This window comes from Camelina sativa, chromosome 8, assembly GCF_030686135.1.
Source record: "Camelina sativa cultivar CO46 ecotype springtype chromosome 8, ASM3068613v1".
In the NCBI taxonomy this organism is placed as follows: domain Eukaryota; kingdom Viridiplantae; phylum Streptophyta; class Magnoliopsida; order Brassicales; family Brassicaceae; genus Camelina; species Camelina sativa.
In genome coordinates this window covers 17708524-17732936 of record NC_141887.1, presented here as the reverse complement: position 1 = coordinate 17732936, position 24413 = coordinate 17708524, and the positions used below count along the sequence as shown (strand labels likewise).

The 24413-nt window shown below is 34.1% G+C and overlaps 4 protein-coding genes across 4 annotated transcripts; 2 read left to right on the top strand and 2 right to left on the bottom strand.

The window, feature by feature from the left end:
• The first annotated feature begins 5714 nt into the window (after positions 1–5714).
• On the top strand, positions 5715–7949 carry LOC104707197 (arginase 2, chloroplastic/mitochondrial). Its single transcript, XM_087461688.1, has 6 exons — positions 5715–6240; positions 6369–6528; positions 6646–6779; positions 6903–7112; positions 7201–7311; positions 7516–7949. The coding sequence occupies exons 1-6, from the start codon at positions 6082–6084 to the stop codon at positions 7774–7776; spliced, it is 1035 nt and encodes a 344-aa protein (XP_087317814.1). The 5' UTR covers positions 5715–6081; the 3' UTR covers positions 7777–7949.
• A 4569-nt stretch (positions 7950–12518) lies between these two features.
• On the bottom strand, positions 12519–13082 carry LOC147940101 (secreted RxLR effector protein 161-like). Its single transcript, XM_087461149.1, has one exon. It carries the CDS (start codon positions 13080–13082, stop codon positions 12519–12521), a length of 564 nt encoding a protein of 187 aa, XP_087317275.1.
• Positions 13083–16867: 3785 nt separating this feature from the next.
• LOC147940100 (uncharacterized) lies at positions 16868–17355 on the bottom strand. Its single transcript, XM_087461148.1, has 2 exons — positions 17255–17355; positions 16868–17192 (listed from the first exon to the last, which is right to left on the bottom strand). Exons 1-2 carry the CDS (start codon positions 17353–17355, stop codon positions 16868–16870), a joined length of 426 nt encoding a protein of 141 aa, XP_087317274.1.
• A 2386-nt stretch (positions 17356–19741) lies between these two features.
• On the top strand, positions 19742–23888 carry LOC104707196 (MDIS1-interacting receptor like kinase 2). Its single transcript, XM_010423493.3, has 2 exons — positions 19742–22781; positions 23420–23888. The coding sequence occupies exons 1-2, from the start codon at positions 20003–20005 to the stop codon at positions 23707–23709; spliced, it is 3069 nt and encodes a 1022-aa protein (XP_010421795.2). The 5' UTR covers positions 19742–20002; the 3' UTR covers positions 23710–23888.
• The last annotated feature ends 525 nt before the right edge of the window (positions 23889–24413 follow it).

The following is a 24413-nucleotide window of genomic DNA, read 5'->3' as shown; positions in this document are numbered from 1 at the left end:
CTCAACTCTCGTTTAATCATTACTACCGATGCAAATACTGCCCCACGGAACTTACTGAGTGTGTGAGATTTAAGAAAGAAGATCTATCATCTAAAACATATGTTTTGTCATTTATCAAATTACTTGATTAAAATTTTGGTAAAAAGCCAAATGCATAAAGTAATAAGTATTTCAATATGAAATTTATTTGTTTTTTAAATAATTATTTTAGTATTATTTTAATGAATTTTAATTATAAATCAAGTTTAATAAAAATTTTGGTATTTTAAAAAATTTATATAATTATATATTATATCTTTTATGTTTTAACCGCTATTGCATCCGCTGGTCAACCAGTCATAAACTCCCGCAAACTCACCCATTTTAAAACGCTAAACTAGTCATTCAAAACGCTTAATAACGCTTGAAACCGCAACCATCCGCTTCCGCAATCTCCCGCAACCGCAACCGCAAACGCTGCGGTTGAACCAGTCAGGCCCTTATACTTTTTGGTGGGAAATTGAGGTGAGTTAATGTAAATATGATTGTTATAAAATTGTATTCCCAATGTTTCAAAATATAATATGTTTTAACTAAAAGTACATAGATTAAAAAAATATTTACTTTTAACAATTTTAACCAATCAGAAATAATAGAATTAATCTAAAAGTTACTCGTGATTTATTTTTATATTTTTTCACGTGAAAACATTGAATTAATCTAAAAGTTACATAAAAACTTGAAAACATCATATATTATGAAACAAATGGAGTATATGTTTTCTTTTTATCAACAACATTTCATATATCCCCTATATAATAAAACGGAAGTACACAACATTGTTTTGTAGACTATATAATTTTAATAAATTGGTTACAAATAGGTTATATATTAAGTTTTATATTATTTGTATAGTCTCGATTTACACTTTCCAAAAATCTTAAAAAATATATTCTAAAGAATCATTTGATATCATCTAACTTACCATATTAATTTCTTTTATTAAATTATTCATCAAATAAAATTGTTTGTATATCTAACTTAACATATTAATTTGTTAATTATTACTTCACCTCACATTTTTATATATGAGTCTATTTTGTGAAACAAATAAATTATCATATTGTTTATTATAATTAAAAAATTAGTTTTATTTCCGGATATACCATAAGTTGAATTTTTCAAAAACAAATATAAATGATTCACTCTATAAAATATTCAAGTTTTATTAATATTTGTCTTTAAAAATAATATCTATTGAATTAAATTTTACTGAGTAACGGGTCAAAATTTAAATATTTAAATTCAATTTCATATTTTTTGTTGAATTTTATAATTTTATATAATATAATAAATTTTAAATAATTTATTTTGAAGTATTTTTAAAATATTGAAACTTGATATTAAAGTTAGAAACTATAAACACTCTAAATTGGTTTGTTATAGTAATGTCAATAATATGCCACTATAATATGAAAAAAATTCAAAAAACCAAGTATATTAAAACAAAAAAGTATAACAATATATTAAATTACTCATAATATAATAACTCGCTTTTTAAAAATCAAATTCACAAAATTATGTCTTATAATAACATTCAAGTCATGAGGTAGAATATACATTGTTGAAATAACTTCACGTACATAAGCTAATACAACATATTAAAATTTTATTTTAAAATAGAAAATATACAAAATTTTGTATACAATATAATTTAACCAGTGTTATAGCAAGAGTACTTATCTAGAATCATTAACAATATAAAACTTACAAAATAAGTATCTTTTTTAAATCTCATATTTAGCATATGATTTTATTGCATAATATTTAATCCAAAAAAACTTTTAAAAACAATCATATAAATTATATTTTATATAAAAATTATAATATATAAATAAAATAAATTTCAACTCGTGCTAGCACGGATCTTAATCTAATTAAGTAATAAGTTGGGAACCTGTTTGCCTATATATGTAGAGAAAGCTAATCGGACATAGAAATGTTTTCAAAAAATATAATTAGCTCGTGTTCGAAGTCTTTGACATGAAAAAATTTAGCTATTTCAAGTAGGCCTTATCGGTAATATATGTATGTTTAGGGGAAATTGTCTAATTGGACCTTTGTCCCACAAAAAGTTTGAAATTGAGCATTTTTGTCCATGCTTCTAGATTTAGGCTTTTTTTGACAAAAAATGACTGTTGTATACTTGGTGTAGATGCACGGGATTTTGACCTTGAAAGTCGTTCATTGTGCCGACCACTTTGGTTGGTCACTGTTTTTATTTTATGCAAATTGAAAATGTGGCTTATGGTTCAAATTTGGAATTTTTTCAAATCGGACACGTTCTAGTGAGTTGTAATTAGATGGCTGCCATGTTATGCAAAGAGCAATATGTGTGTTTGCATTGATAAGACAATAAAACAAGTGTTTACAACAACGGCAATTCTCGACAATCAATCACAAATATCAATGACAGACCCAACAAAATAAAACACACATAGCTCTACTTCATTCCCGAAACCAAAACTTTCTCTCAACCTTTTCCATTCCCAACATCAGCCAGAACTCCGATAATATCAAAAGCTTCTTGCAGATCATTTGCAGAGTTTATTTCATCGAGCAACGATATCAATTCCTTAGAGAAACCTTACCATTTCTTTCATATTCAACAACTTCTCTTTCATTTCAAACACACAGGAATTAATAAAATAATTATACCCTAAGGATTGTAACTAAGGGAACCAAAGGACCAAATGAAAGACACACGTATTAAGGAAAAAATTATACCCTAAGGATTGTGACTAGGGAGCCCAATGACCAAATGAAACACATGTATTGAGGAAAAAACTTTACCATAAGGATTGTAACTAGGGAACCCAAGGACCAAGTGAAACACACATGTATTAAGAAAGAAACTATATCCTAAGGACAATTACCAGAGTAACCCAAGAAATAAATGAAACTCACTCTAAATAGAACACTAAACCCTAGGGTTATACAACTGAAGGAATCCAAACACCAAATGAGACAATAAAGTAGACTTAAAGGACTACATGAATATGTGAGCCTAAACACAAATTACACAATCGATCGAACAAGATGTGCAGCGTATAGACGACAAAAATCTTCCAGAACAAGCAAATAAGTCAACCCCATGGTCAAGAAGCATATGAAACCATAACGTATCCCATAGGGCAGGTGAAGCAATAGTAAACGGTAATAACAAGATAAGAGATAAAGCCAAGTAAAGTTAACAAAAGCTTAAGCAGGAACAACAAATGGAACCCAATCAGAACTGAGATGGCAAAATAAATCACATATCCAATGACAACATAAGAGGGGAATCCATGGACAATAAGCATAAATTAGAGTTGGCTACTTAACAAACAGATGACAACTAGTAAGAGAGACATATCAAAATCAAAAGGGCAAATAATACGCATCTGGCTATATAGCCCACACAGAAGAGAGAGTAAATTAGAAGAATTAGAGATCTAGTTGAAGGCTTATACCTGATGACAGTGAAGTACTACGTTGGTTCTAAGATCCCTGCCAACGACACCATGAGCCAACCCTACCAGTTCGATTCTGTCATAACCATGCTCAACCACGGTCGTGACGAGCTGAAGTCATGGCGTGTCTTCGTCAAATTTGTACACCAAGAGATCCTCGTGTCTGCATCGAACGATCTACGCTCTGAAAATGGCACCGTGTTCGCTGGTTATCCTTCGTCGGATCTGAAATCGGCTATTCAGACTGAGGGTGATGCCACTCAGATGCAAGCTCGTGTTGAGTCGTTGGGACTCAGTTTGGAGTTGCGCCAACTACTGAAGTCCAACCTACCTACGCCAGAAACTGCTCGGAAATCCTTGAGTTGCAAGTGCAATTTGCTATTTGAAGACTTGGAATAGCAGATCCGATTGAAGTTCTGGTAAGATGATATTGGTAGATTCTAGAGATTGTGGACTTCATATCTACCGATTTAGACAACCAAGCAGATGAGATATATCACTGAATCAGAAAGCGGATCTGAGGATGTTACAAAGAGGTCACAAATTTATTTTCTTTTAATTTCATATAAGCATTGATGTCGAAAGGAGGAAGCAAACAGCAAAAAAAAAAACTAAAACAATTATAATTGCCCTGCAAGCTGCAATTTTTGAGGGTTAATTATGTAATTTAACAATAGAAAAAATGCTAAATCCAGAAGCATGGACAAAAGTGCTGAAACAGACAATACTCTTGTGATTAAATGCTATCTCGTAAATAACTCGTATGTTTATTCATGATTTACATATATTGGACCGTACCCATTTATCATGTACAATAAAAGTTTTACTGAGCATCCCATGCCATTTTTGGAATACGTGTTGATTGCACATTCATAAAAAAAAAATCTTCCATTTATAAGGTAGAGAACAAACCTTTTCGTTTGCCCTAGACAAGACAATAATGTCAATAAATATTGTAGATCTTTTGAAACTGGTCCTAGAGAAGCAAACTCGTTCTTTTCTACATGCTTAATAAGCGTACTTGTACATTTGAAGATCGATTTCTTCTGTTACATTGTGTTGGTGCGGGGTTTTACATCCATGTCATACCGACTTAAACCAAAGGTAAACTAAATAATTTTGAAGATCAACTAAATTGGAGAATCTCTTTTGGGCCATCTAAATAGATTTATAAGCGGAAGTCCGACGAAGTCAACCGACCAACCTCCAAAACCGCCTCTAAATCTGATTTGATCATCAAAAAAGAAAATTTAACTTATATTCGATCCGAAATTTAAGGAAAATAGACTTTTTCTATAATTTAGAGAATCCTATAATAAGGGAATTCCCACTCCATGTATAACATCCAACTAATAATAAAAAAAAAACCCTAGTTTTACATTGTTTTTGAGGAAACCTTATCTTTTTCTTCAAAAATTTTCAATTCTTCTTTAATTCCATCCTTCTAACTTGTTTAATTAAGCTTTCTTAATTAAATTTTTAACCCATATAAGAACATGAAAAAGAATATATATATATATATATATATATATATATATATATATATATATATATATATATATATATATATTATGAGTAGTTTAACCGATCAAGGTCCACAATACCAAATATGCAAAAAAATTAAAACATTTTATATCATTGTCAGAACACAACTAGCATAAGCTTGAAACACCGATAACTAGGTTAATACATCGGTTATCACCGAATTAGCCTAAAAAATCCATTTTCTTGATCAATTTATATGAGCGTCTTATCTAAAAGAAGCAAAGAGTGTTACGTTATTGTTTTTGATTTTATTTAGAGAAGTGAGTAGAAAAGTGGGCACGTATTTGTTGTTTTCACCTCTGCACAGCGACCCATTGACACGTATTACTTTCTGTCATTTTCCAAATCGATTAAACATAACTCTTCGGGACCAGCTACAATTCGACACTCGTTTATTACGTGTGTTTTTACTTTTTAGCATCGCTTATTTGGAAAATTGGTAGATTTTTTTATGGCCATTCGTTCTTATCACAAGAATCGAGTTGTTGTTGTCTCCATTTACTGGTCAGTAATTTACAAAAATGATAAATTGCAAAATTGTAACAAACTTAAATCCATCAATCACGTTGTTCGAACACCAATTTGTCCTCAACTCAAGCAAGTTCACATGCCACTAAGCTCTTCACGCAACACAACAAGACTTAAAATCCAATCACAACAAGCGCACAACTATCCGGTAACCATACCCGGCCGGTGGTCCTATATGCCAATCATTCCCCAATTCAAAACATTATTTCAGTTTTGAAAAATGCGATATATCTTCACCATCATGCAATAGATATATCTAACCAGCAAATATTTTATTATTTATAGAAAATTTTATTAAGGATAGATAAGGTTTGAACTTTGAATATCACAAATATTTTAAATAAATGTATATACATATAATTCATAAACATTTTGAACATGTGATAATAAACATGTATGTTCTCATTTTCTTTTAGTATATAAGGACATAAAATCGGAATGACTCCTCACTGGTATCGCAAAGCAATCATCACTGGTTCCCTTACTATTACGGCCACTCGACTTTACAATTTCAAATATGTGGAAGATTGGGCAGAGAGGAAACCCCTATGTCAAGAGACTCATTTCTGCGCCGTTCACGACCTTGCAGTCCTTACCTGCTTCTTTGGTCGAGACAGGGCAGAATCGTGTCATCGATGCTTCTTTAACTCTCATCCGTGAAAGAGCAAAACTCAAAGTATATAATGTTTCTTTTTTTCATTTCTGTTTTTGGATATGTCAAAGTATACACTTATGGTTATCGTTTTCGTTATTTCGTTTCTTTATGTTGTATGAAATAAATAGAGTATTGTATATATTGTGTAGGGAGAGTTAGTGCGACTCATTGGAGGAGCTAAAGCTACAACAGCTCTTCTTGGAGTACCACTTGGTCACAACTCTTCTTTCCTTGAAGGCCCAGCCTTGGCTCCTCCTCATGTAAGGGAGGCTATTTGGTGTGGTAGCACAAACTCCACCACTGAAGAAGGTAACATGATTTTCTATGTATAATTACCAACTTGTATCTTAAATGTTGCACATTCACATGTTTTGTATAGCCACATGGTATTTTTATACAGATAATTACTCAATACTCTGTTTATAGGGATGGAGCTAAAGGATCCACGGATTCTAAGTGATGTTGGGGATATTCCGGTACAAGAGATTAGAGAAATGGGTGTTGATGATGAAAGACTGATGAATGTAGTAAGCCAATCTGTGAAGCTGGTGATGGAAGAGGTAAGCTCTTTGACCATTAGATCTACTCTTATGCCATCTTGGAGAAGTTCTATAGTGTTTGAGAGCAACACATTTCTTGTTTAAGGCCAATGAAGTAACTGTGATTTTGTTAATTGTGACAAGGAACCAATGCGCCCGCTGGTCATAGGTGGAGACCATTCTATATCTTATCCTGTTGTCAGAGCCGTGTCCGAGAAGCTTGGAGGACCTGTGGACATTCTTCATCTTGATGCACATCCAGATATATATGACCGTTTCGAAGGCAATTATTACTCTCATGCATCTTCTTTTGCTCGTATCATGGAAGGTGGCTATGCCCGGAGACTTTTACAGGTTGGTGTGCAATATCTTTTTTTGTATATACGTGGGCAATCTATAAAAAAAAACATAATCCTAAGGAGAACCCAAACTGTTATTGTAGGTTGGGATCAGATCGATAAACAAGGAAGGACGAGAACAAGGCAAGCGGTTTGGAGTAGAACAGTATGAGATGCGAACCTTCTCAAAAGATCGCCAAATGTTGGAAAATCTGGTATCTACCTATCAATTTATTTCTAAGTTTAGATAAGACATAATAAAGTTGTTGTGATTGTAAATTAGAGTTCAGTTTGCTTCGGTTTTGTAATAAAGTTTGGTTCAGCTTTAATTTGAGGAATTTCGTTCGGTCTTTATACACTCCTTATAGAGTTTTTTTGTACATATTATTTAAGTCATAAATTGAATGTGGTTTATACAGAAACTAGGGGAAGGAGTGAAGGGCGTGTATATCTCGATTGATGTTGACTGTCTTGATCCGGGATTTGCACACGGAGTATCCCATTACGAACCAGGAGGCCTTTCTTTCCGAGACGTCCTTAACATTTTACACAACCTTCAGGGAGATTTGGTCGGGGCAGATGTTGTTGAGTACAACCCGCAGCGCGATACCGCAGACGACATGACGGCAATGGTAGCTGCTAAGTTTGTTAGAGAGCTAGCGGCAAAAATGTCTAAATGAATCTGAACCGTATTTTGGAGTTTTTGGTTTGTTTTATGCTTTCTGTGTTTCATCGTGTAAGCTTGTAATATGCAATAAAGTGTGGCTGGATAGGTGGAGCATCGAACCAATTAATATGAATTGGCCCTTATAGGCTGAAAGAAATATCAAATTATCAATATTGTTTAGAGAAACTATCTTTTCTTTTCTTTTTTTACAATAGATAAACTATCTTATTAAATAAAATATTTTGTAACACGTTGTAAAATTGATATTTGACATATTGCGATCTGTGTCAAAATTAGTTTAGACATATCATAACAATACAATATCTTATTTGGTATCTTATATACAGTACGTTAGTTGACAATAGCCAAAAAAAAAAAAAAAAAAAGAGTTTTGGAGATTGCTTAAGTAGTTTGTTTACGGACTAATTTAGATCTCGACATGGTTTAGGCGTACACACACGTAACACACTCATATATTTGATAGATACGACTTTATATGACAAATTGATTCAACAAGATGATTAAAATATCATTACACTACAATAATATAAAATAGAGTTACACTTTCATTGAATCTATTACAGAGAAAAAAGTGAAATAAAAATAACTACTGATATATAAATAAAAACTTTAATTATAAAATAGTTCGTTAAAAATAAACAAAAAATAGTTTATAAAGATTACACACTAATTAGGTTCATCTTGTGTTCGGGTACAACAACGATATAATTTACACAAGACGTAAACCAAAATAAGACCTACCAAACAGCAGTTTAAGAACTAGGGGTCAAGAAAATTCATCATGTTTGTTTTTAGAACACAATGAAACTTGTTCTCTCGTATCTTCTTCTTTTAAATAACCTTCTTAGGATACATTAGAGAGGTAATGTGATATATATATATATATATATATATCCTTATTTCCACAACTTGTTATATCAAGAATAACATAACCGGAAAATTCAACTTAAGTAAATAAAAAAATATCAAAAAAAAATTAACATAACAATAAAATACATAATCTACAATTCTTTTACTAATATGTGATAGGTATCGCCAATCATTTTAGGATATGTCTATATATTTTTCTCTTTTTGATAGATTATTGAGAATTTGTTAGAAATACTCTTTTGGTATATCTTTTCAAAAATACCTTTTTTAAACATTTTCATTTTTTTTTTTTTTTACACAATTACAACATGTTACTGAATCCTATTAAATATTGAGAATGCAACCAAAATGAAATTAAACTTTTTTAAGTAATCGTTGCAATTTTTTTTCCCCTAAAAGGCTTTCAATTAAGATTAGCAGAAGAAAAATTATAGGCCCAGCCTGGCCCTAAGCCCATAATTAAAATAGTCAGATCGATGGAGTGATGCATGGAATCCGTAGATTTAGTGCCTCTGAAGTCTGAACGTAGCTATTACACCATTACAAAAACAATACAATGAAAAATAAACAAAATGACCGGATCAGAAAAACTAAATAAATAATCTTGTTATCCAAATGACCATGACTAAACTTTTTAATTTCGAATCAATAATTGACCATCGTTGTCGATCCATATAAATATAATACACCAACTCTAGTCGTCAGTCACAAACTTCAAATTTTGGTTTGATAATATAGCATTCAAAGAGTTTGACTAAATCATATTTTGTCATTTTACACAAATAGAAAAGAATGGCTTTGATAAGATGTAAAATGCCATGTAATCTCTCTCTAACGCATAACACATACACCGGTTGTTTTAAAATTTAATGGAAGTAAACATATGATGAACATGTTCCAAAAGATGAGTATTTAAAATCACCATTTTAATATTCTTCTGAAATTTAAATGATTTCATAAAACAAATAGATGATGTTAATTTGTACACCTTTAAAACCAAAAAAAAAAAAAAATGGCCCATAAACTTAATATTAACTTAATGAGCTTAACTAAATGGTGGTCTCTTGCCTCTAATAATCCTCTTATTGTCTTGATATATCTTAAAACCAGATGTTCTTCAACTCTACATTCATGATTTGTGATGCATAACTGTCAATTTAAGAATAGAATTGTGTTTAATTAACTTGTATTATTATTCCTTTCGGTGACTTGCTCTTATATACACATACGAGTTTAAAAATTGTAGAAGAAAATAAATCATAAAGCTTAAAAAAAATTTGAAAATATATACAGAAATTTTATTTTCCTAAAGTAAATTTATAAATAATCTAAGTTAGAGAATATTTGTATTTACCTTCATACATTTATTTATATTTATATATTTTTAATATATAATAACAATTATTATAATAATCTAAAGCTAAATTATATCCCACTAAAACTTTTACAAAATACTCATCATTACAATATTATTGTCAAATTTCAAAAACGTTTCACAACTTATTTACAAAATATTTTACATGCAACAAATTCATCAAAGCAACATTTAATAAGTAACCACATATAATTGTACTCTATGTTTTACCATTAAAAATATGTTCTTACACCCAAAATTATTTTATTGTTAAATTATGCTCTTTATCACCACCTATAAAATGTCTTCTAAACAAATTAAACAAATTTTATGTTGATTTACTTTCATTTTGGCATAATTTTAGTTCTTATAATTTCTGAAATTGTTTTGTGACATAATTTCTTGAACCATGAAGTTTTTTTTACTCCAAAGATATATTGGATGAACAACTGGTGAAAATTATCTACTCGATTACAATGATTTTATGACTAATCCAATAAAAGTTGAGAAATTGAAAAAAAATTAATATAATATAACAAAAATAAAAATTTGAAAATTATAATCAGGATGATAGATATAAGTCTTAGATGATTCAGATATACAAAATAGAAACTTTCTATACAATCCAAAACATGACATATGTCATAATCACGTTAAGGATCAACGACTTATTTACTCTTCAGAAATATCCAATTGTACCAAAACAACTTAAAGATATGACCTCGTCTCAAATATTCTCGAATCATAAATTCTCAACTTATTTATACCCGTATCAAAAATTCTCATATATTTCTCATAGTTTAAACGGTTTTGCGAACCTAATTCGATAGAAAACCACATAAATCCGGTTTGAAACCAATTTTAAAATGGTATACCGTTCCAACTTCCCAAATGTGAAACCGCTTCTCAATTACTTGATCAAGCAACTCTTTTCAATACCAGAATCATCAACATTATTCAGAAAAAAAACTCTAAATTTTGACCAAAAACATCAACCACCGACTTATCTTCCAAACTTATAATGCTACTAACTCTAAAATCACTTTTGGAACCTCCATCAGTGTCTCCATCCTCGATTAAATTAGCGGGCTTATATACTTCAATTTTATTGCATCTGATAGCTTCCATTGAAAAACCCGCACAAATTAAAGACCCACGCAATAGATCGACAAAATTATATAAGAAAAAAAAATCAAAGATCAAAGTTTTCGATAAAAACATGTAATGTTATGTAGATATAATGTTATTTTCTTAATTACCTATCCTATTATGTTTCAAAAATAATAATTATTTTGACATAACTTATGTTATTCTTTTTAAATTTGTTATTCACTATTTATTTATTAATAAGCTAATAATATACATTCTTATTGAATAACTTTTTTTGTTTATACATGTCAAAATCTTATTGAGAAAACACATATAATATAAGTAACGTACAATGGAAAATAGATTAGTTTTGTTAATTTTCTTTTTTTTTGATATATAAATTTTTTTTAGATATAAATATGTAAATTTTATTTAGATTTGATGTTATTTTTTTAATTATCTGTTTTGAAATATAATATTTTTTGACACGTGTCAACATCTCAGTGTATTTGACACGTGTCATGATCATGTTAATAGCTAATTTGAAAACCCTATTTTATATAGTAAAAGTTTTAATATAATAAAAAAAATTAGTTCAGACTTCAATTCAAGTTTTTTTTCCAAGACTGCTAATTGGTTCTTCGTGATTTTTATTATATTCTTTTTCTTCACAAATCTTGTTGCAGTACTCAATGTCCGAAATTGGCTAACCATAGAGACATAAAATTTATTTCTTTATTTTTTTTGTACAAACAAATACATAAAACTTAATGTATTAGGTTATATAGTATAATTATACGACCAAATATGGATGACACATAGTATATTTATTTTACTATGTAGTGGTTGAGAATCTTTTGTAACAGTGAAATTTTGATATGGATGACACATAGTATATTTATCTCAGTTGTTTTTTTTTTTAATATAATAGGATTGCAATTATCTTACGTTTTCTTTTACCAAGCTTTAAAACTGTGATTTATGATCGTTAAAATTGACACGTGTCACGATCTGATGAGTTACTAACTTTGATATGTAATCGTTAAAATTGACACGTGTCACGATCTGATGAATTTTTAATTTTGATGTCTAATTGTTAAAACTAACACTTGTCACTATCCGGTGAATTAGTAACTTTGAGAACCAAAGTTTATATAATAAGATAATTAAGTAGATATATATCAATATTCGCTAGACCTTATCTCGTATATACTATACGAGATTCATACCTATCTTATTAACACTCCCTCTCAAGTGGGGGTGTGTAAAATTGACACTCCTAACTTAGACAAAAGATATTATTCAAAACTAGAACTACCTAATGCTTTGGTTAATAAATTTGCAACTTGATCAGTCATAGGAACATGCGAAGCTGCGATGAGACCATCCGTGATTGCGTCCCTAACAAAGTGACAGTCTCGTTAAATATGTTTGGTCCATTCATGAAACACTGGATTTGACAAAATATACAATGGAGATTTATTGTCACAATAGAGAGGCATATGAGAAATAGGCGGAATCCCAAGATCACCAAGCAACATAGTAATCCACTTAAGTTCCTTTATTGCCTCTGCCATTGCTCCATACTCTGCTTCTGCGGAAGACAATGAGACCGTTTTCTGTTTCATGACTTTCCATGAGATAGATGATTCTCCAAGCATGACAACATAAACGCTGAGGGACCGTCGAGTCTTCGGACAACCGGAGAGGTCAACATCACAATACGTTGTAACTGTAGGATGTACATTCGCTTTAAGAACAGTACCTTGACCTAGACTTCCTTTGAGATAACGAATCACGCAAATTGCCGCCATCCAATGAGCTTGTCTTGGGTTATGCATAACCTGAGATAAAATGTGAATGGGATAACAAAGCATCGGTTGTGTAATGCGTAGATATACTAACCGACCAACCATACATCTATACATTGCAGGATCATCACATGGTGGTCTATTATTACCATGTAACATGCGATTATGTTCCATTGTCAAGGATATTGTATGACCCTCAAGCAGTCCTACTACAGCTATAATATCAAGAGTATATTTTTTTTGGGAAAGAAAAAACCCATATGGTCTTCTAGCCACCTCAATTCCAAGAAAATATTTAAGTGAACCCAAATTCTTCATACCAAAACATTTGCTCAAGTAATCTTTTGTGACACCCCGGTTTCAGAGACTTGCGGAGAGGTTTAAAAGAATTGATTTGGCCACCTATGTCACTAAAGTGCACTTATCTTTTTGGTCAAGGATCCTGAGAGAACTCCACAGTTAAGTGTAATTATGTTGGAGTAGTCTCAGGATGTGTGACCTTCCGGGAAGTGACTGTCGGAACTGTGCGAGTGAAGACAAAACACATGGAAAGATCATGTGGTGATTTGTAGGGACGGTAACAAGACTTTAAAACCTCCTGGACGTAGCAAACCGGCCGTCAGATATGGATGGGCCCAGGGTCTAGTGAGAGGACGTGAGGCCCATTAAGGAAAGTGGGCCTATGGACAATAATTGGACATGGGGCCCACTAAGAGTTGGCGGTCGGGACGTTACAAGTGGTATCAGAGCCGACCCCAGACGAGTGTGGAGTCGGGCACCGTTAGGGGGTTACGGTCTTGGTGCGCAACGAGAATGTTGCGATCTGTTAGTGGGGGTGAATTGTGACACCCTGGTTTCAGAGACTTGCGGAGAGGTTTATAAGAATTGATTTGGCCACCTATGTCACCAAAGTGCACTTATCTTTTCAGTCAAGGGTCTTGAGAGAACTCCACAGTTAAGCGTGATTATGCTTGAGTAGTCTCAGGATGGGTGACCTTCCGGGAAGTTACTGTCGGAACTGTGCGAGTGAAGACAAAACACATGGAAAGATCATGTGGTGATTTGTAGGGACGGTAAAAAGACTTTAAAACCTCCCGGACGTAGCAAACCGGTCGTCAGATATGGATGGGCCCACGGGCCTGTACCCCAACGACCCGTCAGCATTATATTTTAGCTTGTAAATCCATTTGCTGCCATGAGTTCTCTTTCCTGCTGGCAGTGTTTCTAAACTCCCATTTTCATTGTCTTCCAAGGCTTTTATCTCTTTAGCCATTGCTTCTATCCATCTAGCATCTTTAACCACATCATTGTAATAAACTAGCACAATTCCGGCACTAACAAGTGCTAAGAAGATCTGATGTTGTTCGGAGAATCTATGATCAGATATTTAATCACATAGAGGATATGGAGTATTACCTTGGATCGACGAGGAAGCTGTTTGTTCAGGCTAAAGCACGTGAGATGGCTGTTTATCAGGGAGACATCGAGTATTGTATGTTTCATAGCCATGAAGTTTAACAAAAGGAATTTTTTTCCTACAACCTATCCCAAGCTGTTCTTCAGCTTCAGCCTCAGTCTCATGAAGAAAAGTCTTATCTCCTACTGTATTCTCTAAAAGAAGAACTGTTTTTGATTCCTCATCTCCTTGGTTTTTTTATTCTACTACAGACTTTGGAGCTGCTCCAAGGTCAACCTTCTTTGTTTTGACACTAACCGGTGTTGACAAAGTCATTGGTTCAGTGACTAATACCGAATCATCCTCGTCACACTATTGTGGTGCATCGTCATCCCAAAAAACATTCACGACCTGCAGTGGGATTGAACTGTCCATGACTTGAAGAAGACTGAATCCTTTCATAAGGAAACTTGTCTTTATAAAACCCTCCAACCTTTTTTTTCCAAAGGGATATCCCACAAACACACACTTTTTGCTTGGTGGTCCAAACTTATCTCTAACTCTAGCTACTTTGTGGGCATAACACAAGCAGCCGATGACCTTAAGGTTGCCATATGACGGTGTAGCTCCAAACAAACTTTCATATGGTGACTTGCCATTTAGTACCATAGATGGAGTCTGGTTTATGACGTGAGTGGCTGCTAAAACACACTCTCCCCAAAATTTAATAGGCAAGTGAGCTTGGAACATGAATGAACGTGCAACATTTAGAATGTGTCGATGCTTCCGCTCGACACGACCATTTTGTTGTAAAGTTGCTACACATGATTTTTGATGAAGAATAACTTGTTCGACAAAGAAATTTGACAAGCACATAAATTATGTTCCATTGTCACTCTGCACTATCTAAACTTGTTTTCTAAACTGTCTTTCACTCATGTTGCAAAAACTGCAATACTCTCTTAACCTCACTCTTCTCAAAAAAAAGATACGTCCAAACTGCTCGAGAATAATCATCTACTATTGTTAGAAAATAGTTTGCTCCACTGGAGGAAGGCACTCGATATGGCCCCCATACATCGACGTGAATAAGTGAAAAATATTCTGAAGCTTTATTAAAACTATCAAAGAATACAGCTCGAGTCTATTTTGACTTGAAACAAATCTCACATTCACTCAGCTGCTAAGAACTATTATCAACACCAACACCAAAAACCAAAAAAGCTTGAAGATATGGGTGTCCTAGCCATCGATGCCACAAATTCTTGTCTTCAGAGACTTGAACCTTGTGTACTCTTACAGCCGTTACGTCCCGATAAACATAAACACCATCACGTTCTTCACCTGCGCCAATCAGCGTTCTCGTAAACGGATCCTGCAAAACACACAATGTATCAGTGAAGAAGGCAAAACAACTAGTTTGCTTCAAAAGTTTGTTGACTGACAACAATGTACAATTTAAATTTGGGACTAGAAGAACGTTTTCAAGTGAAATCTTCTTTAACAATGACAACACACCATACTGACTAGAAAACACTTGACTACCATCAGCAAAATTAATGGGACATGAGACCATATTTCTGAAACTGTGGAGAAGATTTGCATCGCCCGTCATATGGTGCGATGCTCTAGTATCAAGTATAACATCACATGTTTGTTCCTTACAACTTAAACACTTGAGAATTGATGAGCTTTTGTGTTGTTCCAGCATTCGCTGCAAAAACTCCAGCTGGTCATTTATAAAACTCAGAAGCGGTGAAGTCGCTGGGACATTGACTTGAGCAGCATTAGAGTGGAACTGTGGAGTTCCTCTTCCTCTGCCCCTAGACGAGCCTCGTCCGCCTCCTCTTCCTCTTCCTGCTTGAGAGGTGTCTTGATATTTCTCGGACCACCACTCCGGAAATCCAAATATTTGCCAGCACTCTGTTTTTCAGGTCCCCGTCGTCCACATTGTGAACACGTCGCCACAAGCTCATGAGTCCTTGATGAAGTGTCCAGTGGTGCGGGCAATGCAGCATGCTGAGGTTGATTGTTCCATAAATCCACATCTTGACGAGACCATCACGCTCTTTCCAAGCGATGTCATCTGGATTCACAGGAAGAGAAGTGCCATCGAGATGGCCAGACACGCCAAAGCTGAAACAGTGTGTTTCAAAAAGTTCACGCCAAGCATCGTAATTGATTTTCGTCATGTCGAGGGTTAGCGGAATATAGGATTTGATATGAGTGACGCCAAAAGCCTTGTGAGGAGCGTTGAGGTGGGGTTGCAGTTGGTGAGCCATGGAGTGGCGAGAAGAAGACGAGAGATGAGGAGAAGGTAAGAGAGAGAGAAGAGAAAAGGAAAAAGAAACAGAGGAAAAACAGAGGATGAAGACGAGAGATGAGTGCGGCGTGTGTTTTTTTTTTTTTAGGTCAGAAAAATAGGCTCTGATACCATGTAACTTGGTAAACCCCTGATCGTGTTTTCATTACATTAATCACAATATATACAAGTGTATATGGGTGATGCCCAAGTAATATCTATACGTACAGGGAAAGGGAATATTACATAATCCCTTGTCTATCACTCTGATGGTGTAGCAAAACCCACTGCCTCAAGTTTGTGCTCGTTCTTCAAAGAATACAACCTTTGTTCTTCACGAACAATTTTTTGATACACTTCATTCACATCTGGTAGAGGATTAGTGTCGATAATGGTTGTACTAATATGTCCAAAACGGGACTCATCTAAGTCCATCAAAAATTGGTACACTTGTTCTTCTTCTCTTTCCTTCACATACGGCGTTGTTCCCCCACACGAACAATGATGAATTGGTTTGTAGTTTTTGAGTTCTTCCCACTTGGAAGAAAGCTTTCTATAATAATCCAAAACAGAGAGACTTTCTTGCCTACACGGGACAAGTTGTGTCTTTAATTGATTTACACACGGACATAGTTTCCAACCGCAAACCTCTTCTTTAGATCAACCCACAACTTGTATGCTTCAAGGGTAAACGTCACTGTAGAACGGATCTTTGGTGAGATCGAAAACCGAATCCATCCTACTATCATGAAGTTCACTATTCTCCATTAATTGTAGTCTTCAGATGTGATGGGTGGAGTAGGTAAGCTGTCGTTAATAAAACACGTCTTACGCTTTGCTCGTAGGGCGTTTTCCAGCTCGGTTGCCCAGTCTGAATAGTTCTCTCTGTTCTATTGTACCTCTGAGATCACTAATCCGGGATTATCAGAGGGATTGAAGATAGTAGGGCGAACTCACCGTTATTTCCTTGGTGGCTTAGTTGCAACTGTAACTTGTTTGTCTGAGTTTTTGTCAAATGCAGTCATCTACTAGGTTTTTTTTTTTTTTTTTTTTTGAGAAACTCAACTCTGATATTATGTCAACTTAAGAATAGAATTGTGTTTAATTGACTTGTATTATTCCTATGGGTAACTTGCCCTTATACACATAAGTAGATATACATCAATATTCCCTAGACCTTATCTCGTATATACGACTACTCCTCTCCTCTAGCTAAATTGCTCATGACACTTTTTTGGGATCCTTTCTATATAAGTATTTGATATAATATTTTAAAACTATTTATTTGTTTCAAACACATACTATACATACAAAAGCAGAAAATTCAAATGGATCATTATCTTCGACACACAAAAAACCAAAACCTACATGCAACTACCATTTATCCTTCAACATTTTTCAAAAATCTTACATTTGCAAAATATAAAACGGGAGATACTTTATAATAAAAAAAAAAGGTCCAAAACTGTTTTGTTAAATGCATATAAGAATTAAAAAGGAAAAAAAAAAATCAGCTGAAAAATGAATGTGTGACTGTAGAGAAAATCTACTGGGAAGAGTTGATGTTATTCATTCTTAGATTTGTCTATAGCAGTTTAAAAGAGTAACGGATGATATTGAAGCATTTATTGTCTACGTGAACTAACTTCTATAGAGTAGTGGACCAAGTCTTCAATGTGACTTGGACTAATTTAGCTGAATCTTGGATTTGTGATATACCGTATCTTCTTCTTATATATATATATATCCACTTGCTTGACTAGCTTTATGATATATTATTTACAGCTAGCTTTCTTGAACTTGTTTAAACCCCCAATTTCTTGAGTCATATTGCCCATCTTACATATATATATATAAGATTTATTTATGTTCGTCCTCACAGATCTGGACGAATTTTAATGTTTAGAACCAGCGATAGCCTCCCGAACATATTTTCGATTATCACAACTATATTTATTTTTAATATATAGTTTGGCAATGGAGATGAGAAGAGTGTTTGGTGAGAAAACGAGAGATGGATTTGATCAGAAACCCTAACAGTAGGGGCATCTAAAACAGGAATAGGCAAGAAGAGTAGAGAGACTCTAACGATCGTGTAGCACAGCTACAATTCTGGTAAAATGATTCTGGTAAAAAAACTAAAAATAGCTTTTAAAGCCTTTTCTATATTACAAAAATTGATTACTTTTTTGATCATTATCATGATGCATTTACAAATTGATCGTCGAGATGATTTTACTTTACGGTTTAAACAATGTTGAAGTGATTGATCTCGGCCTATGCCGTAGATAAAACCACGTAAATCTTAATTAGCTAGAATCATGCAAAGTCGTCTATACGTTACTCAATCAATAAGTCTAAAGTCTCCTATTATTTTTTTGTCCAGTTTCTAATTTTCTCTGAAGAAAATATTTCTAGTTTTGTCTGACTTCTTTATGTGCCTAAAAGGACTTGGTTTCACACATTATTTTCCGCAAAATAATTATTAGTGAAAGAGACCCCAAGATGTAATAACGAATGCTATGTTTAGTTTACTAACTATTTAAAATACCTGACCTATGAAAACAATATATTAACAAGTTCGACACAAACATTTTAAATAAATTGAGAACATTCAATAAAATAAGAAAGATCCATTAGATATCATTAGTTGGGGGAGACCAGTTAGTTTTGTGCAAGACTTTCAAAAGTCAACCAGTTTTGTCGTAGATCTCTTCACCATAATTTAAAATTTTATATTGTTTTCAAAAATTTCCTTTTAACAAAAATAAAACAATTTTTCTGAATATATAGTGGTTAAATATTTAGAGGCATCCATGTTTTATACACTTCAACAATATAAGGTTCCGATTCATATACAAGGTGTTAAATTGATAAAGATAAACTGATAAAGTTTAGTTCTTTAAACAAGACTAGTTGAAGGAAAATATAATTAAAATTATCATTCAAATAAACATTGCGGCTAATCTTTATATTTTATTTTTAATGGATAAATCCATCAACCATGTTAGTATGTCACGATCTTCCATTTTAGTGTTTAATTAAATACAACATTCAAAGAATTTGACTAACTAATATATTAATCTTTTTACATAAATAGAAAAACAAATTAGCTTAGAATTACATATAGGTCAGTGATATGTTTTTATATTAATGTGAATGGTGAAAATGATAAATTTCGAGATTTGACAAAGTAAACGGCCAATAATTAAAGAGAGAATTCAATATATTGACTTCTTTGTCCTCTATTAACAAGTGACAACCCATCGGTCAATTATCACGGACTAGTCAATGAAATCAGAATTCCCAATTTTATAAAGGACCTAAGATAACATAATGTCCAAGTTGTATGAATGAACACAAACCCAGAACCAAAAAAAAAAAAAACACTTACCAATGCTTCGTGGTTGTGATCTTCAACTTCTTTTGATCATATCCATAGTTTTGAGCTCTTCTCTTTTAGCTTCCGCGACCGTTGAAGAAGCAAATGCTCTTCTGAAATGGAAGTCAACTTTCACAAACCAGACAAGTACTTCAAAGCTATCTTCTTGGGTCAATCCAAACACAAGCAGTTTTTGCACCAGTTGGTATGGTGTTGCCTGCGTACGCGGTAGCATCGTGCGGTTGAATCTTACAAATACCGATATCGAAGGTACTTTCGAAGATTTTCCTTTTTCGTCTCTCCCCAACCTCACTTATGTTGATCTCAGTATGAACCGTTTCTCCGGGACCATCTCTCCTCTATGGGGAAAGTTCTCTAAACTCGTCTACTTCGATTTGTCGATTAACCAGTTAGTTGGCGAAATCCCACCTGAGCTTGGTGATTTGAGTAATCTTGATACTCTTCATCTTGTTGAGAACAAGTTAAATGGTTCCATTCCTTCTGAAATCGGTCGGTTAACTAAGGTTACAGAGATTGCCTTGTACGATAATCTTTTAACCGGACCCATACCTTCTTCTTTTGGAAACCTTACCAAACTAGTTAACCTCTACCTCTTTATTAATACTCTTACTGATTCAATTCCTCCAGAAATAGGTTTTCTACCCAACCTTAAAGAGCTATGTCTAGATAGAAACAACCTAACCGGTAAAATCCCTTCCACTTTTGGTAACTTGAAGAATGTAACCCTTCTCAACATGTTTGAAAATAAGCTCTCTGGTGAAATCCCTCCTGAGATTGGTAATATGACCGCTTTAGATACCCTTAGCCTCCACACAAATAAGCTTACAGGATCTATTCCTTCTACCTTGGGAAATCTCAAAAACCTAGCCATTCTTCATCTTTACCTCAACAAGCTTACTGGTTCGATTCCGCCGGAACTAGGCAACATGGAAAAGATGATTGATTTGGAGATAAGTGAGAACCAACTCACTGGTCCTGTTCCTGATACATTTGGAAAGTTAACCGTTTTGGAATGGTTATTCCTCCGTGATAACCAGCTCTCTGGTCCGATCCCCCCGGGAATTGCTAACTCTTCAGAGCTCACCGTCTTGCAACTCGACACCAACAACTTCACCGGTTTCTTGCCTGATACCATCTGTAGAAGTGGCAAGCTTGAGAATCTCACGCTAGATGATAACCACTTCGAAGGTCCTGTTCCTAAAAGCTTGAGAGATTGCAAGAGCTTGATCAGAGTGAGATTCAAAGGAAACAGCTTCTCCGGAGATCTATCTGAGTCTTTCGGAGTTTACCCGACTCTCAACTTCATTGATCTCAGCAACAACAAGTTTCATGGGAAACTTTCACCCAAGTGGGAACAAAGTCAGAAGCTGGTTGCATTCATCCTCTCCAACAACAGCATTACTGGAGCCATCCCACCTGAGATTTGGAACATGACACAGCTAAGTCAGCTCGACCTATCTTACAACCGCATCACCGGCCAGCTCCCAGAATTAATCAGCAAAATCAACCGTATATCAAAACTCCAACTAAACGGGAATCAGCTATCAGGAAAAATCCCTTCAGGAATGAGACTCTTATCCAATCTTGAGTATCTTGATCTATCCTCAAACAGATTCGGGTTCGAAATCCCCGCAACGCTCAACTCCTTGCCAAGACTATATTACTTGAACCTGAGCAGAAACGACTTGGATCAAACCATCCCGGAAGGTCTAACAAAGCTCTCTCAGTTACAAACTCTTGACCTCAGCTACAATCAGCTCGACGGAGAGATCTCATCACAATTCAGCTCCTTGCAAAACCTCGAAAGACTCGACCTCTCACACAACAATCTCTCAGGTGAAATCCCACCAAGTCTCAAAGATATGGTAGCACTAACACACATCGATGTATCAAACAACAACCTCTCAGGTCCAATTCCAAACAACGCAGCCTTTCGAAACGCAACTCCAAACGCATTAGAAGGTAACAGAGACTTATGTGGTGATAACAAAGCCTTGAAGCCATGTTCATCAACCACAGAGAAGAAGAAATCAAACAAAGATCGAAACCTAATCATCTACATACTAGTTCCGATCATCGGAGCAATCATCATCCTCTCCGTCTGCGCCGGAGTCTTCATCTGTTTCCGTATACGAAACAAACAAATCGAAGAACACACAGATTCAGAATCAGGAGGCGAAACACTATCAATCTTCAGCTTCGACGGCAAAGTCAGATACCAAGAGATCATCAAAGCAACAGGAGAGTTCGATCCAAAACACCTAATCGGAACCGGAGGACACGGCAAAGTCTACAAAGCGAAGCTACCAAACGCAATCATGGCGGTGAAGAAGCTAAACGAAGAAACAGACTCATCGATCTCAAATCCATCGGTAAAACAAGAGTTCCTAAACGAAATCAGAGCACTAACCGAGATCCGTCACCGGAACGTCGTGAAACTCTTCGGATTCTGCTCGCACCGCCGCAACACGTTCCTGGTTTACGAGTACATGGAGAGAGGGAGCTTGAAGAAGGTTTTGGGGAGCGATGACGAGGCGAAGAAGCTAGATTGGGGGAAGAGGATCAACGTTGTGAAAGGTGTGGCTCATGCGTTGTCGTATATGCATCATGATCGCTCTCCGACGATTGTTCACCGTGATATTACCAGTGGGAACATACTTCTCGGTGAGAATTACGAAGCGAAGATCTCTGATTTTGGTACGGCGAAGCTTCTTAAACCGGATTCTTCGAATTGGTCCGCCGTTGCTGGTACCTACGGCTACGTTGCTCCAGGTACATTTTTTGACCCGTTAATTAAATTGGATCTGGATTTTACCTGGGTAGGTTCGGGTCGGGTCGAAATCACCCGTTAGATTATTAGAGTGGACATTTTTGGTTTATTTGGTTTAAAGTTTAAACCATATAGAAATTTAAAAACCAAAATTATTTGTTTCGGTTCAAGAAAATTATGCTTATAGGTTGAATTTGGTTTAGGTGTAACCAAGAACAAAAGCAAAAAAATTGCAAATTAAGTAAACAGTTAGAAACTTAGAATTTGTTCTATTATGAGTTTATAACCAAATAAAAACGAAGATTTTGTAATTTGGTTTGTTTAGGGTTTATCCGTTTATGAAATTTCTAGAGGTGAAATTTTTGTTTTAGTTTTGATTTGGTTCAGCTTTTAAATATATGAACATTTTACAAAAACAAAAAGAACACATTAGTTAGATATATAACATTAGACCATCAAAATTTTGCAACGTAAATCATTTATAAATTTTGTTATGAAATAAAATAAATTTACTTTGGTTTATTTTTCTCAAATACTAACTGATTTGGTTTGATTTGAGTCTATGCTCAAAAATCCTGTTTTGGATTTAGCATATACAAATTGATAGTATCTAATATGTTTGTGAAATTGGATGCGACAGAACTAGCATACGCAATGAAAGTGACTGAGAAATGCGATGTATATAGCTTTGGGGTGCTCACACTAGAAGTGATCAAAGGAGAGCATCCGGGAGATCTAGTTTCAACTTTGTCATCTTCCCCTCCGGACACGACTCTATCATTGAAACAAATTTCCGACCACCGGCTACAAGATCCGACAGCAGAGATCAAAGACGAGATCCTAGAGATTTTGAAAGTTGCACTTTTGTGCTTACAGTCTGATCCACATTCTCGTCCAACAATGCTCTCTATCTCCACTGCTTTTTCTTAGAACTTGTCCCTTCTCTGACTTCTTTTACCAAACATATAGTTTATATAATACGTAATACGTTATTAGTCTGTGTTTCCGTGATTATGTGTAAATATATCTTGTTTGTGGAATGTTAGTTTTTATGTGATTACTTCTCTCTTTTGGTAGAGATGAATTATTATAATAGTCTGATTAGTATATTTTTTTTATTTTTCTCACTCATACAAAACAAAGAGGATGTCCTTATTCTTTGTTAGTTTGTTTGTATTTGAATTTGATAATTTAAGGGTGGGTATTTTAACCATAGCGAATCAACTTAACCATGATTCATGCACAAACCATTCGGTTAAGTTTTTTTTATTTAAACAGTTTGGTTTCGTCTGATATGGTTTAAGATAAGACCAAACCCAATAATCAAATCTGCTAGTTTCACTATTGAATTTAGTATTCCATTAACCCTAAACATACTCATAACTTTTCTAATCATCAAAAGCACAAGAGGGTTGACGATTCACTTATGTTTTCTTTATATTTAGCTTATGTTTTGCACAAACATAAGCTTATGTTTTGCTTATTTTTCTTTTATTGTTTACTCAATTTTTTATAAAAATTATCGTTAAATACTCTATCACATATTTTACAACCGTAAAACCATCTTAAGACTAGATGTGGCTAATCAAATGCATATATATAGTCTTTTTAGGAAAAATATTGATCCTAGTGGC

Coding starts and splice junctions, on each gene's coding strand:
- LOC104707197 (XM_087461688.1), top strand. CDS start 6,082: ATGTGGAAGATTGGGCAGAGAGGAAACCCCTATGTCAAGAGACTCATT. Junction 6,780..6,902: donor TGAAGCTGGTGATGGAAGAG/GTAAGCTCTTTG, acceptor AATTGTGACAAG/GAACCAATGCGCCCGCTGGT. Junction 7,113..7,200: donor ATGCCCGGAGACTTTTACAG/GTTGGTGTGCAA, acceptor CTGTTATTGTAG/GTTGGGATCAGATCGATAAA.
- LOC147940101 (XM_087461149.1), bottom strand. CDS start 13,082: ATGGAACATAATCGCATGTTACATGGTAATAATAGACCACCATGTGAT.
- LOC147940100 (XM_087461148.1), bottom strand. CDS start 17,355: ATGATAGTAGGATGGATTCGGTTTTCGATCTCACCAAAGATCCGTTCT. Junction 17,193..17,254: donor TGGGTTGATCTAAAGAAGAG/GTTTGCGGTTGG, acceptor TGTCCCGTGTAG/GCAAGAAAGTCTCTCTGTTT.
- LOC104707196 (XM_010423493.3), top strand. CDS start 20,003: ATGCTTCGTGGTTGTGATCTTCAACTTCTTTTGATCATATCCATAGTT. Junction 22,782..23,419: donor CTACGGCTACGTTGCTCCAG/GTACATTTTTTG, acceptor TGGATGCGACAG/AACTAGCATACGCAATGAAA.